Below are 17,029 nucleotides of genomic sequence, written 5' to 3'. Positions count from 1 at the left end.
CAAATAAGCCATGGTATCCTTTTTGTTTTACTCTAACATCGGGCAAAGAAGGCTAGAGGCTAACAAAGAGCTAACAATGCTATCTGTGAATTCGGGACAAAAAAATAATAGTAACCTCTAAAAATATCTCTAGCTTCTTTTTCAATAACCAACAACTTGATGTTACAGTGAAATGTGTTTATCTACTTATCTACTTACTGTGTATGACTCATCTTTGCTTGTCATCTAGAACCATCTGATATTAAGGACTAGGTTTAGGGTCATTTTTCACTTCTGAAAACATGCTGTGCTTAAACAAAATAAACAAAATATAAACATTTGAGTTAGTTTTGTTATTAAGTACTGGAGTAAAAGTGTTTCAAGATAAGCTTTTCAGTGCTGGACATTTTTTACTTGTGATGAACGTTATGCGAGCCTTTCCATCTGGATGTGTTTAGACTGCCTGCGCTTGGAGCTGTGAGCCAGATTCCTTAAACAGAGGGACAATGAAATCTCCTGGGTCTGCGGGACAGAGCAACCTTTTTCTGTTTCGTCTCTTCAGAAAAACTCACACCTGGATAGATTTAGTGTACAGGGAGTGCAGAATTATTAGGCAAGTTGTATTTTTGAGGAATAATTTTATTATTGAACAACAACCATGTTCTCAATGAAACCAAACATCTCATTAATATCAAAGCTGAATGTTTTTGGAAGTAGTTTTTAGTTTTTTAGTTTTAGCTATTTTAGGGGGATATCTGTGTGTGCAGATGACTATTACTGTGCATAATTATTAGACAACTTAACAAAAAACAAATATATACCCATTTCAATTATTTATTTTTACCAGTGAAACCAATATAACATCTCCACATTCCCAAATATACATTTCTGACATTCAAAAACAATACAAAAACAAATCAGCGACCAATATAGCCACCTTTCTTTGCAAGGACACTCAAAAGCCTGCCATCCATGGATTCTGTCAGTGTTTTGATCTGTTCACCATCAACATTGCGTGCAGCAGCAACCACAGCCTCCCAGACACTGTTCAGAGAGGTGTACCGTTTTCCCTCCTTGTAAATCTCACATTTGATGATGGACCACAGGTTCTCAATGGGGTTCAGATCAGGTGAACAAGGAGGCCATGTCATTAGTTTTTCTTCTTTTATACCCTTTCTTGCCAGCCACGCTGTGGAGTACTTGGACGCGTGTGATGGAGCATTGTCCTGCATGAAAATCATGTTTTTGTTGAAGGATGCAGACTTCTTCCTGTACCACTGCTTGAAGAAGCTGTCTTCCAGAAACTGGCAGTAGGACTGGGAGTTGAGCTTGACTCCATCCTCAACCCGAAAAGGCCCCACAAGCTCATCTTTGATAATACCAGCCCAAACCAGTACTCCACCTCCACCTTGCTGGCGTCTGAGTCAGACTGGAGCTCTCTGTCCTTTACCAATCCAGCCACGGGCCCATCCATCTGGCCCATCAAGACTCACTCTCATCTCATCAGTCCATAAAACCTTAGAAAAATCAGTCTTGAGATATTTCTTGGCCCAGTCTTTGTCTTGTTCAGTGGTGGTCGTCTTTCAGCCTTTCTTACCTTGGCCATGTCTCTCAGTATAGCACACCTTGTGCTTTTGGGCACTCCAGTGATGTTGCAGCTCTGAAATATGGCCAAACTGGTGGCAAGTGGCATCTTGGCAGCTGCACGCTTGACTTTTCTCGGTTCATGGGGAGTTATTTTGCACCTTGGTTTGTCCATACGCTTCTTGCGACCCTGTTGACTATTTTGAATGAAACGCTTGATTGTTCGATGATCACGCTTCAGAAGCTTTGCAATTTTAAGACTGCTGCATCCCTCTGCAAGATATCTCACTATATTTGACTTTTCTGAGTCTGTCAAGTCCTTCTTTTGACCCATTTTGCCAAAGGAAATGAAGTTACCTAATAATTATACACACCTGATATACGGTGTTGATGTCATTAGACCACACCCCTTCTCATTACAGAGATGCACATCACCTAATATAGTTAATTGGTAGTAGGCTTTCAAGCCTATACAGCTTGGAGTAAGACGACATGCATGAAGAGGATGATGTGGACAAAATACTCATTTGCCTAATAATTCTGCACTCCCTGTATTTGAGCAGCTTCTGTGTGACAGAAATTAAGATGTTTAGTTCCAAAGTGATGGTTGTACGTTTGTTCATTCACAGCATAACAACAAATTTATAAGGACAGTAAAAACACATAATGTATACAACATATGTGATATCATCATTGTTTGGAGTTTTTGTGGAAGTTATTGTATCACAGTTATTTAACTGGGCGCTGAAACAATGCACTCCATCATCCTCTGTGAGTCACAGACAAACGATTGTTCACTGAAATGAGCTCATTTTGACGCAGTCACACTTTGTTTGGTTTGATTTCCACAAAGTCAAATCTTACGTTTTATTTACATCAGTGGTTTTTGAAAAATCGCAAAGTGGTCACTTGTGTCAGCAGCCTGACTTCATTGTTCGTGTGAGATCAAAGACACTCAACATCAGTTGTAATGCAGTTGGTCAGTCTGCCAGTGACATGCAGGTGTTTGTACGCAGTATTTGCACGTCACTGGTACACACACATGCTGCATGGTGGTGCAGATAGTAGCAAGAAGGTTGCAGGTTCAAATCCAATCCACTGCCTTTCTGTGTTGATTTTGCATGTTCTACTTATGCATGCCTGGGTTTACTGTGGGTGCTAACCCTAACCCTGGTTTCCATCCACAAACCAAAAAAATGCAAGTTAAGTTAACGTTTAGGTCACTTAGTATAAAAGTGTCTGCCAGAAAAATAAACATAAGGCTATCAAACCATCCTGAATGTAAAATACCAGCTTATTAAAAGCTTTATTTAAAAGATGTTATATGTAGGAGCCGTAAAAACAGATGCATTAAAATTTGTGACTCTCTAGGGTGCAAATTGGTCACATTATTTGTCTTTGTCACACTTCAAAGTGGATTTTTGCTTCTATGTTCACATTCCCTTTATCAGCTTCTCCTTGCCATCCTCAGCAACTGGTCTGCATACCAGCTCTCTTCAGGCACTACATTTTTCAGATGCACAGGAGTCTTTTCAGTGGAGGAAATATAATAGACTTGTGGTTTATGAGTGTTTCCAGATGTGGTGGCAGCACGGGTGAGTGGAGGATGCAGAAAAGGGGATTGTTGTGTCTTGACGGACAGTACTTCATTTGTCAAGCCAATGTGGCAAATTCCTAGTGAAATACTTTTGCTTTTAACAATAAACAGCTTTGCAGGAAAATCAAACCGTACCTTATTTAGACACCATTTAAAACACCATCCTTTAGCCTTTATTTGTCATGTGTTTATCTTTTCAAAACCAAGTTCAAAAAGGTCCTATTTGTCATGACATGCACCACCAGAAACAAACACCAGTTCTACCATATTAAAAGCCACAGTCCATGTAAGAAATGGTGAGCAATAGCCACTGGGGTTACTGGGTGTATATCAGGAACTTGTCTAAAAATCACTGTCCTTGTACTGCTGTCAAAGCCAGTTATTAGATAAATGTAAGACCAAAAAATGTGCAATTTCAAAAGTATGTTCTTCCTAAATTGTAACATTATCATTGTTTTTGTCCAATTTTTCAGCATCAACAACAAATTGCAGCAGCCAGAGGCGGCGTCGGGGGTGCTGGAATATGCAATGAAACACTTTGGTGAATTGGTAAGTTTACCAAGACCAATAGGAAAATATTTTTAAAACACATTTGTGTTTTTTTTTTTTGGCCAAACACCAAAGTCCTTTTAAACATAAATCATGTATCAGAATGTTAATTCTACAATTTAAAAACGCTTCTGGGATTAAGATTTATACCACAAATGCAGATTGACATGTTACTATTTTTTCTATAAATATTCTAGTTTTTCTAGCAGTTCTAACTTAACAGCTGTGCTTTATTGCAGTTGCTGTGAGCCCACACATTCACATTTTTAACATAATTTTGGCTCAAATATGCCATCTTTAGGGGGTTGTATGAGATTTCCCTTCTCTGCACGATGTTCTCTCCTGATAAAAAATATTTTAACAAGGAGATGATAGTTATTTAAGATTGTTTGCTTTTCCACAGGCTGCACATTATGAACAGCGTGCTCTTAACTTGCAACATGTGGCAAAGCCATCTGCTCTACTAATCTAAAATCAAGAACCTGCAGGAGAATTATGGACTTATTTGCTTTAACTGACAGCTTGTTTGTTGGTTTTTACACTTTGCTCACCTTTTATATCTCTCAGGTGAATTTTCCTAATCCTCATTGGGGCTATACTGACTTCTTTTTACAGTTGTTTTATTATGTAGTGCTTCATCCTAACAATTATAAATAGTATTTCACTCCAAATGGAAACGTTTACTAGCTCTTCGTGTGAGTTGATGTCAGAATGTTGGGTCTAATGTCTACAGAAATATTTTCACTGTTCTAATGATCAATATTTTCATATATGGATTCCTTTTCCTGTTCAAACAGAAGACTTCAGTTCTTTGATATTAGGCACCAGTCTACATACTGAAAATCTGAACAACCACAGATAATAAATGACAGATATTTTTACAAAGAGCAGCCCGAAGACCTCTTATGATGAATTATATAAATGGAAACCGTGTTCCCTCGTCCGGACGTGGGTCACCAGGGCCCCCCTCTGGAGCCAGGCCTGGAGGTGGGGCACGTTGGCTAGTGCATGGTTGCCGGGATTTCACCCACGGAGCCTGGCCGGGCACAGCCTGAAGAGGAAACGTGGGTCCCCCTTCCCATGGACTCACCACTCATGGGAGGGACCAAAGGGGTTGGGTGCAGTGTGTGGCGGGTGGTAGTTGAGGATGGGGACCTTGGCGGTCTGATCCTCGGCTACAGAAGCTGGCTCTTGGCACATGGAATGTCACCTCTCTGGTGGGGAAGGAGCCTGAGTTGGTGTGTGAGGTTGAGAGGTTCCGACTAGATATAGTCGGACTCACCTCAACGCATGGCTCTGGCTCTGGAACCAGTTTCCTTGAGAGAGGTTGGACTTTCTACCATTCTGGAGTTGCTTCCATTGAGAGGCGCCGAGCAGGGGTGGGCGTACTAGTTGCCCCCATCTTGGTACCTGTACTTTGGGGTTTACCCCAGTGAATGAGAGGGTAGCCTCCCTCCGCCTTCATGTGGGGGGACGGGTTCTGACTGTGGCCTGTGCTTATGCACCAAACTACAGTTCAGACTACCCACCTTTTTTGTAGACCTTGGAGGGGGTGCTGGAAAGCGCTCCTTCCAATGATTCCCTCGTTCTGCTGGGGGACTTTAACACTCACGTAAGCAGCAACAGTGAAACCTGGAGAGGTGTGGTTGGGAGGAACGGCCCCCCGATCTCAATTTGAGTGGTGTTTTGTTATTGGACTTCTGTGCCAGTCATGGATTGTCCATAATGAACACCATGTTCAGACATAAAGATGTCCATATGTGCTCTTGGCACCAGGATACCTTAGGCCGCAGCTCGATGATCGACTTTGTTGTTGTTTCATCTGACCTGCGGCCACATGTCTTGGACACTCGGGTGGAGAGAGGGGCGGAGCTGTCAACTGACCACTACCTTGTGGTGAGTTGGCTAAGATGGTGGGGGAGAATGCCAGTCAGACCAGGCAGGCCCAATCGTATCACGAGGGTCTGCTGGGAACGTCTGGCAGAGTCTCCTGTCAGACGGAGCTTCAATTCCCACCTCCGACAGAACTTCCAAAATGTTCCGGGGGAGGTGGGGGACATTGAGTCTGAATGGACCCTGTTCCGTGCCTCCATTGTTGAGGCGGCCGACCAGAGCTGTGGTCGCAGGATTGTTGGTGCCTGTCGTGGTGGCAACCTCTGAACCTGCTGGTGGACGCTGGTGGTTAGGGATGCTGTCAAGCTGAAGAAAGATTCCTATCAGGTCTTTTTGGCCTGTGGGACTCCAGAGGCAGCTGACGAGTACCGGCAGTCCAAGCGGAATGCGGCTCGGGTGGTCACCATGGCAACAACCCGGGCATGGGAGTAGTTCCTTGAGACCATGGAGCAAGACTTCTGTACGGCTTCAAGGAGATTCTGGTCCACCATCCGGCGCCTCGGGGGGGGGGGGGGGGGGGGGGGAGCAGTGCACTACCAACACTATCTATTGTGGGGGCGGTGTGCTGCTGACCTCTACTCAGGACATTGTGGATCGGTAGGCAGAATAGTTCGAAGACCTCCTCAATTCCACTGACACGTCTTCCATTGAGGAAGCAGAGTCTGGGGACTTTGGGTTGGCCTCTTAAATCTCTAGTGCTGAGGTCACTCAGGTGGTTAAAACCCTCCTCTGTGGCAAGGCTCCAGGGGTACCAGGCCCTTTGATACGGGCTGTAAGGTCCCTGTATGACCGGTGTCATAGTTTGGTCCGCATTGCCGACAGTAAGTCGGGCTCGTTCCCAGTGAGAGTTGGACTCCGCCAAGGCTGCCCTTTGTCACCGATTCTGTTCATAACCTTTATGGACAGGATTTCTAGGCGCAGCCAAGGTGTGGAGGGCATCCGTTTTGGAGACCTGAGCATCAGGTCTCTGCTTTTTGCAGATGATGTGGTCCTGTTGGCTTCATCAGAATGTGATCTTCAGCTTTCTCTGGAGCGGTTCGCAGTCGAGTGTGAAGCAGCTTGGATGAGAATCAGCTCCTCTAAATCTGAGACCATGGTCTTGATTTGAAAAAGGGTAGAATGCCTTCTCCGGGTCAGAGATGAGGTCCTGCCCCAAGTGGAGGAGTTTAAGTATCTCGGGGTCTTGTTCATGAGTGAGGGAAAACTGGAGCGTGAGATTGATAAGCGGATTGGTGCTGCATCTGCAGTGATGCGGGCATTGTACCGGTCTGTCGTGGTGAAGAGAGAGCTGAGTCAGAAGGCGAAGCTCTCGATTTACCAGTCGATCTACGTTCTTACCCTCACCTATGGTCATGAGCTTTGGGTAGTGACCGAAAGAACGAGATCGCAGATACAAGCGGCCGAAATGAGTTTTCTCCGAAGAGTGGCTGGGCTCTCCCTTAGAGATAGGGTGAGAAGCTCGGTCTTTCGGGAGGTGCTCAGAGTAGACCCGCTGCTCCTCCACATCGAGAGGAGCCAGTTGAGGTGGCTCAGTCATCTGGTCAGGATGCCTCCTGGACGCCTCCCTGGTGAGGTTTTCCGGGCACGTCCAACCGAGAGGAGACCTAAAGGTAGACCCAGGACACAGGGTCTACCTTTCGGTTACATTAAATAATAAACAATGTATTTCCCAATATAATAAATGTATATTTTCTCATTTCCCTACTAAATAACAGCAACAGTCATTTAGTGCTGAGACTTCCTTAAATAATATAAAATTGCCATAAATTGGTCTATTAGTAACACCTGCCGTCTATACAGTCATAGCTGGGGAAAAGCGGTTAAAATATAAAATATAAAAACAGGACTGGAAGTGATGACCTGAATCTAAACTGTCTGGCCCTGAGTTTTATGATTTGATCAAATTTTCCATATGAGGTCTCATATGGAAAATGTATTTTCTTCTTCCTTTGTAAACTGCATTGATGTTTTCCCTGTAAAAACACAATAAAGACCCAATAAAAGCTGTTTTACACAGTGCACTTTAAAGCTGCTTGTTTATGAGTTTTTCTATCAGCAGATGCAAGGTTATTCTGTGTAGAAACTCCAGCAGAAAGCATCACTAAAGACCTTTGCGCGGTAACGTCGTTGATGGCTCCTGAAGCAGCATTTAGAAGTCACAGTTAGAAGTAGCGTGTCCCACTTTTATTTATCAAATTGGAAGTTTTATTTGTCTAAGTGGAAATCGGTCAAAAATCGGTTAAAAATAAACACATTTCCATAAGAATAATTAATAATTTAAAAGCAACAGGGTTTAAAGCTCGACCTGCTGCTGAGGAATAGTAAGTAATGTACCAAGCTTAATTTTAACACTTGTGTCTTCGATAGGTTGATTTAAATGAACAGAATCTTGAGCAGAATTGGGTTTGAGCTTGCCTGTCATGAGCATGGCTCAGTGCTTTGTATTATATATAGTGTCGTTATGTTGCACGTTTCAGTTTTATGTCATTTCTAATTGCTATTCTGTTGATGTCTATTAGGAGATTCAAGCCACCTGGTATGAGAAGCTTCACGAGTGGGAGGATGCTCTGGTGGCATACGACAAGAAGATCGACATGAACAAAGAGGACCCAGAGCTCATCCTAGGCAGAATGCGCTGCTTAGAGGCATTAGGGGAATGGTTTGTCATTAACATTATTTACTTCACTCACTAAATGAATTTGTTGAACTGAAGACAGGATAGGAGTGCTCGGACAATCCTCTTCGACCAAGCTACAATTTCAAACAAACTAACAAACAAAAATAAACTGTCTCTTCAGAGTCTTCCCCTAATGTCATATAATCTGATGGTTGCAGAAAATGGTGCAACACTGGACACAATGGATCCAATCAAACAACCATAGAAACATGACGTTATCTTACTTTTTCAGCCCATTGTTGGCATCTTTTCTGCCATAATTCCTAACGTAATGCATCTACTTAACAGCCACAGAGCCTTCAGGCTTCTGATGGACTCCTGATGGTTCACTGCTGGTTAGGAGTTAACTGGATTCTGTCTCCACTGAGAGCTAGGAGATAGAAACCACTGGGACCTAGATCAGAGATTCCAGGGAGGACAGGGCTTATTACACTGGAAACCCCCTCCTTTCCTCCCGCTTAGGCTAAGTAAGTGTCAACAAATTTAGTATAGCTAATATAGCTAACCAAGCTCTGGCTTTGCATCCTGTTGTACTTCTCCAAGTCAAGAACTTGCGATTCGTGCACAAAGAGGGGAGTACAGAGGGGGGAAGGGCCGTAAGAGGGAAGTTTTATGGATGGATCAGGAACCAATCATTTAGAATGGGATGTTCCCAATGATTGGAGGAGGTATTTCCATGATTGTACATTTCAGAGGCAGTGACAGTTATTCCTTTCTATGACAGAACATTTACATGTCATTATGTGAAGATCTTTGCATTCAATACAGCAAAAATGCTTCAGAAAACCATCTCACCTTCCCCCCTTAACTCATTCACTGCCAGCCGTTTCCTGATCAGAAAAGCCCTTCGCTGCCAGCGTTTTTCAGCGTTTTGCTGTTTTTTGAAGAGTCACAGAACATTGCACGCTTGGATGATGTCAACGCCAAAACGAACAAAACAAAGAGTAGACTCACCTCTTACATCAGGAAGAACCTGCGTATTTCAAGCTTTATCCATTCTTTCATAATCCGTTGTTGAATTGTGATCAGCAGAAGCTTTTCCGGTTCGCGTCTCTTTTTTTTTTTTACAGCAGTGGCCCAAAACGATCTCCTAACACATGGATTTTCTGCTTCCTGATCACGTGACGTATGCGGATGAAAATCGGCTTTAGTGCTGAGATGTTTGTTCTCTCGGCGCGGGGGGCTCGTTCCGACGTCCACACTGTAAAAAAAATGTGAACAGTTGGATTTAAAGTGACGGCGTTTGTCGTCAATGGCTTTGAATGAGTTAAGATTTCATAGCATTCTTATTTATTTCTGTTTTTGTGTGTGTGTTGAACCTCAACTAAAGTGCACAAAGACAGAGAGCAGCATTTGAGGTTTGAAGCAACATTTTGTTTTCCTTCTGTGCTAATTCCACCTACTCTAATCAGTCTTGTCATTAAGTCTTTACCCCTGCTGCTAAGACCTGACCAGAGTCATTATACCAGGAAATGCATTAGCAGAGACTCATTACCAGTAGGAGAAGGCGCTTGTAAAGTCAAACCTCACCACAGCTGAGCCACAAGTCCAGAAAGCCATCCACCAAATGAGAGGATTCTTTAGGAAAAAAATCAAATAACATTTTGTCCAAAGCGTCCATCTCAGTGATTCACCCTCAGAAATCATGACACAAAGCAGATGCTGATTTTATTATGTAACATGCCGTTATTGTGTCCTTGTCATGCGCTCTGATTTGTTTCAGGAAAATATTCCGTGTGTTTGTGTGTGAACAGTTTGCGCCTGAAGACGATTTAACAGATGACTTGGTCATGACTTAAGACAATATGTTGTTACACACTGGCTTTTTCCAGGGTTTCTTATTTCTAAACCAAAGTTGATGAAGTGCAGCTCATGCATTTCAGAGTCAAACCATAGTGGCGAGTAAGTGTATTAATTCTACATAGAACTTTAACCTTTCTAGTCACAAATAAACTATCATCAATCTCCTGCACAGTGCACTGATTTGCACATTTTTATAAATTAAGCATTAGTCTTGATTAGACACACTTATCCCCAGTGGGACCTAGGGATGCTCTGTTTTGATCACCTGATCGGAATTTGAGCCCGATCATGTGATTTTATTAAGGATTGAAATCAGGTGGAAAAGATAAAATTGAACCTTATAAAACAACAAACATTGATATTTTTAATTCACCCTGAAATAGAGACTTTCTAACGGAATCACAATGGGTTAGTTTTAGTTCCTCTGCATCAATATTCTTTGTTTGTTAGATGAAAGCAACACTGTAACGTCACACAAAAATTTATGGCAGGCAGGAGTTCAGACACCAAAACATGTAGCTGTTAGGTAGCAGGCTAATGCAGAGCTAACGTGTCTACAACAAAAAAACTGGACAGCGAAGGCAGAGCAACAGGTATGGGTATTCAACATGGTGGAAAAAGACGGGCCTGCATGATACACAGCCTTCAAAATGAACTAGTTTCTCTTTTGGCTTTTCTCTAAGAATCCTAGTTTACAGCGGCAACTCAGACAAAAACAAGGAGTCAGCCAACAAATAAAGATACGTTAATAAACAAAGAGAAATTGCCAATGAACTGCTAATTGTTGGGGTTTACCAGTCTCCTGCAGCTCCTGAGCCACTTGTGGTAGGTGCAGGTGTTGTGCAGAGAAAAGCTAGCCTGTTGGCCATGTTGCCACGTGCCTGCCCCGTTGCAAGATCGCTTATCGCTCAATAGAGCCACACATTGAGAATGTAAACATATAAAATATGAGCAACAACGTAACATATTTTAATTATTAACACGTTTTTTTTAATCCATGTACTTTTTAAACAAGTGTTGCTTTTCGGCAATCTCCTTGTAAATCTTCATTAAGACATGGACCTTAGAGGTATTCTTGTGATGAATTAGGGGGGTTGAGATCGATAGATTACACAACATACCTCCGCTGAGTTAGAGTAGGGTTGCAGTAGTGTTAAGGTTGGTGAATGTTTCCCTCCCACATCCTCCTTCTCCTCTATAAATTTAAAGTTCATCCAAGTTTACCATCTTGTCACTTACAGAAGTTCTCCGATGACACTGCCCTGCTGGGCCTGATCTCTCGGGGTGACGACCAGGCTTACTGGGAGGAAGTTAACTCCTTTGTTAGATGGTGTGATGTAAATTTTCTACAACTCAATGTTGACAAAACACAAGAGCTAGTTATTGATTTTAGAAAGAAAAAACAAACATTCTCTCCAGTAGTCATCAAAGGCCAACCTGTTGAAACTGTGGAGACATATAAATATCTCGGGGTGTACCTCGACGATAAGTGAAACTGGAAAAGGAATAGCGAGGCTGTTGTTAAAAAGGCCCAGTCCAGATAGTTTTTTCTTAGGAAGCTAAGATCCTTTGATAAGTAGGAGGCTGTTGAATGTGTTTTATCAGGGGATTATGGCCAGTGTGTTGTTTTATGCTGTGTTGTGTTGGGGCAGGAGTCTCACTGCTGAGGACAAAAACAGGATCAACAAAATGATCAAGAAATCTGGCTCAGTGGTTGGGCAAAGCTTGGACTCATGTGACATGATCCTCGACAAAAGGATGAAGAATAAACTTAAGACAGTTATGTTTCTGGAGGATCACCCCTTCACCAGATTTTTAAGGATCTCGGGAGCTCTTTTAGTGGGCGAATGTTAATGCCTCGTTGTTCCACTGAACGTTTTAGGAACTCTTTTATTCCTGCTGCCGTGCGTTTTTACAACGAGCATTTTGTATGATTGTATATTTGATATTTCTATCATGGTTGTGGCTTATAGCAGTGTCCAGTGAGTGTTTTGTTGTGTGTGTGTGCATGTTGTTGTTTTTTACTTGTATTTCCCCCTTGGGGATTAATAAAGACAACCTTGAACCTTAATGTACACCCGTTAATAATGTAAAATACTAATGTTTGGGGCATTTTTCATATATAGAAATATTTGCACTTGCAAGTGCATGCTTAGGTTTGTACCTCCGTTGTCTCGATATCAATGCATCAATAATCAAAGGCTTTGCCTTCCTGGAAAGATGAAACCTTTAATGCCAGTGGAACCTATTAAATTAGAAATTGATTCTTACATTTTCTGAGGTTAATGGTTAATGTATTTGCAGGGGCCAGCTGCACCAGCAGTGCTGCGAAGAGTGGACGCTGGTCAGTGAGGAGACCCAGGCCAAGATGGCTCGAATGGCCGCTGCTGCCGCCTGGGGACTAGGTAACCACACATCTGCCTCATATCAGCGAAATACAAGTGAATAATTACATTTTAAGGACAGCGGGATGCCCTGAAGGTCCACTCACCAGTTCTCTACTCAAACGTGACGATCTGCCACCTTCCTCCAACTGTAACCTGTTTCTGATCATGTCTTTAGTCCCGCTGTAACACTTATTGCATCAATCTCAAACGTCATGGGCACTCAGGTGTTATTAGAACTACCTGTGTGTCTTTACCACCCAGCTTCAGCTCTGTTGTGTTTGGGTCAGACCCAAGTAAGTAATCTATCAGATTTGTGCCTCTTCTAGTGTCATTTTAGGATTTGTATTTATTTATTTAGCCATTACTAGATTACCAGCAACACAAATGCTACTAAAAACACACAATTATGTGAAGCTGGAAAAATATGAATACTGTGCAAAGTTATATTTTGTTCAGTAAAGGCTCAGGAACCTTTGTAGGTGTTTCTATTTGCAGTTATATTAAATCACACAGTGACATAATTTATAGTAAATTGTTAGTTTAATTAAAAGGGGAACACGTTTTTTTTGCATTCTTTAATAAAAAAGTAACAAAAGAAGAAGAAGAAAATATCATTTCTATAGCACCTCCCAAGATAAAAAAAAATCACGAGGCGCTTCACAAAAACAAAAAATGTAAAAATATAAAAAAGAATTTAGAAAATGATTAAAAATATTTTTCTAATGAGCAAAAAATAGACAATTGTGATTAGAAAAATGTTAAGAAAGAAAGAGAGTGAATAGGAAAGAGGGAAATCAGTGGATCCTGAGGAAGGTAGAATAGGTGGGGAGAGCAGAATGAAGAGAGAGTGTGATGAAGGTCATACAAAAGCCAGCCTGAACAAGTGAGTCTTCAGCTGCTTTTAAATGAGACCCTTGAGTCCACTGATCTCAGGCTCAGGGGGAGAGAGTTCCAGAGTCTGGGGGCCACAGCAGCAGATGATCTGTCACCTTTGGTCTTTAGCCTGGTGCTGCACAACCAGTAGGCTTTGACCACTGGACCTCAGGGACCTGCTGGGAGTGTAGGGACTAAGAAGATCACCAATGTAAGATGGTGCTTGTCCATGTATGGTCCTATAGACCAGAACCAGGATATTGAAATGAACCCTGAAGGTGAATGGCAGCCAGTGAAGTTGGAGGAGAAGCGGGGTGATGTGGGTGTGTTTGGAGGACTTGGTCAGAAGCTGAGCACAGGCATTCTGAACCACCTGTAGACGGTTCAGGGAGGTTCTGCTCAGACACGTGAAAAGAGAGTTACAGTAGTCTAAGCGTGAGGAGATTAAGGTGTGGAGGACTGTCTCAAGTTCAGAGCGAGACAGAATGGGACTCAGCTTAGCAATGTTCCTGAGATGGAAGAAGGAAGAGCGAACAAGAGAACTGACATGAGAATCCAGGGTGAGAGCTGGGTCAAAGGTCACACCAAGATTCCTGACGGAGGGTTTGGTGTGAGAAGCAAGCTGACCAAGAGAGTCTCTGACTTTGGGAACCAGCTTGTCTGGGGCACAGATGAGGATATCAGCCTTATTTTCATTCAGCTGAAAAAAGCTCCCAGCCATCCAGGCTTTAATAGAGTCTAAGCAGGTGTGTAACAGCTGCAGCTTAGACATCTCATGGGGCTTAAAGGAGATGTACAGTTGGATGTCATCTGCGTAAAGATGGTATGATATTCCTTTGAAGGAGCTCAGGATGTGCTGAAGAGGAAGCAGATAGAGGAGGAAGAGCAGAGGCCCCAGCACAGAACCTTGTGGGACACCATGGGTAAAGGAGGTGGTAGAGGACCTAAACTTTGAGACGGCCACTGAAAAGGAGTGCTCAGAAAGATAAGAGGAGAACCACTCCAGAGCAGTTCCTGATCGGCCTACCTAGTCTCTCAGCCTCTCCAGTAGCAGGTGATGGTCAACAGTGTCAAAGGCTGCAGTCAGGTCCAGCAGGACCAGAACAGAACAGTCCCCTGCATCACTGTGAGTCAGAAGGTCATTAGAGACCCTAAGAAGAACTGTTTCAGTAGAATGAGCTCTACGAAAACCCGACTGGAAGCTATCATAGATGTTGTGTTCATCAAGAGCAGCTGTGAGTTGTTTAGCCACAACCTTTTCCAAGATCTAATATTAAGTTTTCTTCGTTATTAGTTACTTTTATAATCTTGTAACTCAGTAAGTAACTAAGTTACTTTTTTGGACAAAGTAATCACTAGCTATAACTAATTACTTTTTAAAAATAACATTCCCAACACCGGTAAAATGTCTTAATGTGCAATGGTGACGATAGTACTTCAGCACGCTAAAGAGTTTGCCTCAAAGATTTTTGGTCTCCCGTGTACTGCATGTCAAAGTTAAATACTAGATGCTGTTTAAAAGATCAATAGTAACTCGCTAATCGAAATATTTTCAGCACAACACATTTTTTAAATCATTACCACAAACTTCTATCTTAATGGTGTGTTTTTATTTTTTGAGTAATTTGATTGCTATGTCTTTAGGACACTGGGACAGCATGGAGGAGTACACATGTATGATCCCCAGAGACACGCATGATGGCGCTTTTTACAGAGCCGTTCTAGCCCTACATCAGGACCTGTTCTCATTGGCCCAGCAGGTGGGTGACATCATTACTCAGCACTATAAAGCAATGAACAAAATGTACACGGAAGGTTTATTCCCTTTGAACTTTTCTCGTATAAACGTGCTTTTTGGGATTTCGCCCAGACTTGTAGCTTCTGGAATTTCACTTAGTCTTTATTATTATTATTACTTTATTGGTCTTTACTAGAGTTTCAGAGAGGATTGAATTCCCCTTATTTGCTCTGGCTTTTCATTAATGGTATTAAAACAAACCAGACTTGTTTGTTTAGATTTTTTTCTCCTTTTTGTTAAAGGGTTTTGTTTTGGTGTGGAAAAGTTATGTAACTGGTGAAATTGTAAATCACCACAGAATTTAGCCTCAAACCAGTCAAGAGGTTGTTATTCCTCCTGTCTGCATTTTAACGAGGTCTGGTGGAGGTCGGGGGGATGTTTTGCATGAAGGTTGGGGGCGGGTTTGGAGATGAGCTCATGGTCCCTGGAGATGAATTTGCTCAATCTGGATGCCAGCACATCTAACATGCACGCTTCAGCACCCTGCAACAGTAAACACTCTTCTCTCGTCCTCTCGGGCCTCTCTTCACCGTTAGAGCCTGGAGACTTGCTTTCGATGCCCCCCTCTTCTCATCACAACCCTTACTCTCCCTCCCTCTAATTTAGAGATTAGATCCAGGTGTGGCTTTTAGCGTTTGGCTTCTGCGTTTGGCATCTGCTGGATGCAGAAAACAGGCGTTTGACTTTTTGCTGACAATAAACCCCTCGCAGTGAATGAAGAGGAATAGGAAGCAGATGGAGTGGAGGATTAGAGCTTAAATGTCAGCATGAGCTCAGACTAGTTTTCCGGATGTAGTAGATCATCTTCACACTCGAGTCTTTTTGATTCTTTGGGATGGTTCCATTTTCCCCTTTACATCCTTAACAACCAAACATGCGCTGCATGATTCATGGTTTGTGTTTATGTGAAATGTCATTATTTAAACAACATCTAACTGTTTGTCCTAAGCTGTGAATCATGCTGTTTCTCAATGAATCATTCTGCTTTGCCGGTATCCATGGTACGGTCCGTCCTCTGTGTGGTGGGAGTTCCAAATCAGTGTCCCTCTTGACTTGACGTCAGTTTTTATTTTGTTTCCTGTTCTCTGTAGTGGAAGCTTTGATCCTAACTATTCACAAACATGGCTTCATGCCCCTCCGTAAGGACAAACAACATCACAGGACTCTAAATCTAGTTAAATAAGTACAAGCTTCACGTAAGAGTTTAGAAGATTTGGTTAGTTGTTGTTTTGTGCTACCAGAAGCCAGACGCAGCATTTATCAGGAGTCGTCTGGACTGCACGTTTCCAATGAGGCCCCAGAACAGTATTTTAGGGAGTAAACAGGACTTTAACTGCACACAGACTATAAAGCAGTCTCATCGTCACCTCGTATCAAGCACCCTCCAAATAACCCCGCCTCTTGTTATACGTGCCTAAGGAGGTGTTTTGGCATGCCATCCCTCCTTTCCATCCCTGTGGAAAGAAAAAATAATTGGTGGGAGTCCATCTGAAACAGCTGTGTGTCCTGGCCTCAGAGAGCTTCCTTTACTTATTCTCCTTCATTTTCCCATTCCACTAATAACAGTTCCCACAAACATTTGCTGGAGAAGAAATCTGCAAACTTTTAGCTAGGAGGCTTCTTGTGTCCTTGTTTGTCCCTTGTTCTACCCTTCAGGGTATTCACGAGAGATGGGAGGACTCCTGTGTCCGAGCGCTAGAAAATTAGAGTTTTGGAAGAAAAAGTTGGAAAGATGGAAACTTGCAAATCAGTCAGTATCCTGCAGTGATGCATAAAGAAGGGAAGGTATAAAGACGTTTTAGTGTTTTCTGATTGTTCCATGATGACAGTGGCAATGACCAGCACCACTCTCCACTTCCTCTTTACATCTGTCATTGTGCACACATTTT

General features: G+C 42.6%; 1 protein-coding gene across 1 annotated transcript in view; it reads left to right on the top strand.

The window, feature by feature from the left end:
* mtor (mechanistic target of rapamycin kinase) overlaps positions 1-17,029 on the top strand; it is an 88,174-nt gene that overhangs the window by 41,491 nt on the left and 29,654 nt on the right. The window contains exons 29-32 of the mRNA XM_015968523.3: positions 3,634-3,709; positions 8,122-8,261; positions 12,387-12,487; positions 14,987-15,102. Coding sequence (XP_015824009.1) covers positions 3,634-3,709; positions 8,122-8,261; positions 12,387-12,487; positions 14,987-15,102 — 433 coding nt within the window. The remainder of the gene's footprint in view (positions 1-3,633; positions 3,710-8,121; positions 8,262-12,386; positions 12,488-14,986; positions 15,103-17,029) is intronic.

Source organism: Nothobranchius furzeri, chromosome 15 (genome assembly GCF_043380555.1).
Source record: "Nothobranchius furzeri strain GRZ-AD chromosome 15, NfurGRZ-RIMD1, whole genome shotgun sequence".
NCBI classification, from domain to species: domain Eukaryota; kingdom Metazoa; phylum Chordata; class Actinopteri; order Cyprinodontiformes; family Nothobranchiidae; genus Nothobranchius; species Nothobranchius furzeri.
The sequence above is the reverse complement of the archived record's forward strand: the minus strand, read 5'-3'. Positions and strand labels throughout refer to the sequence as shown.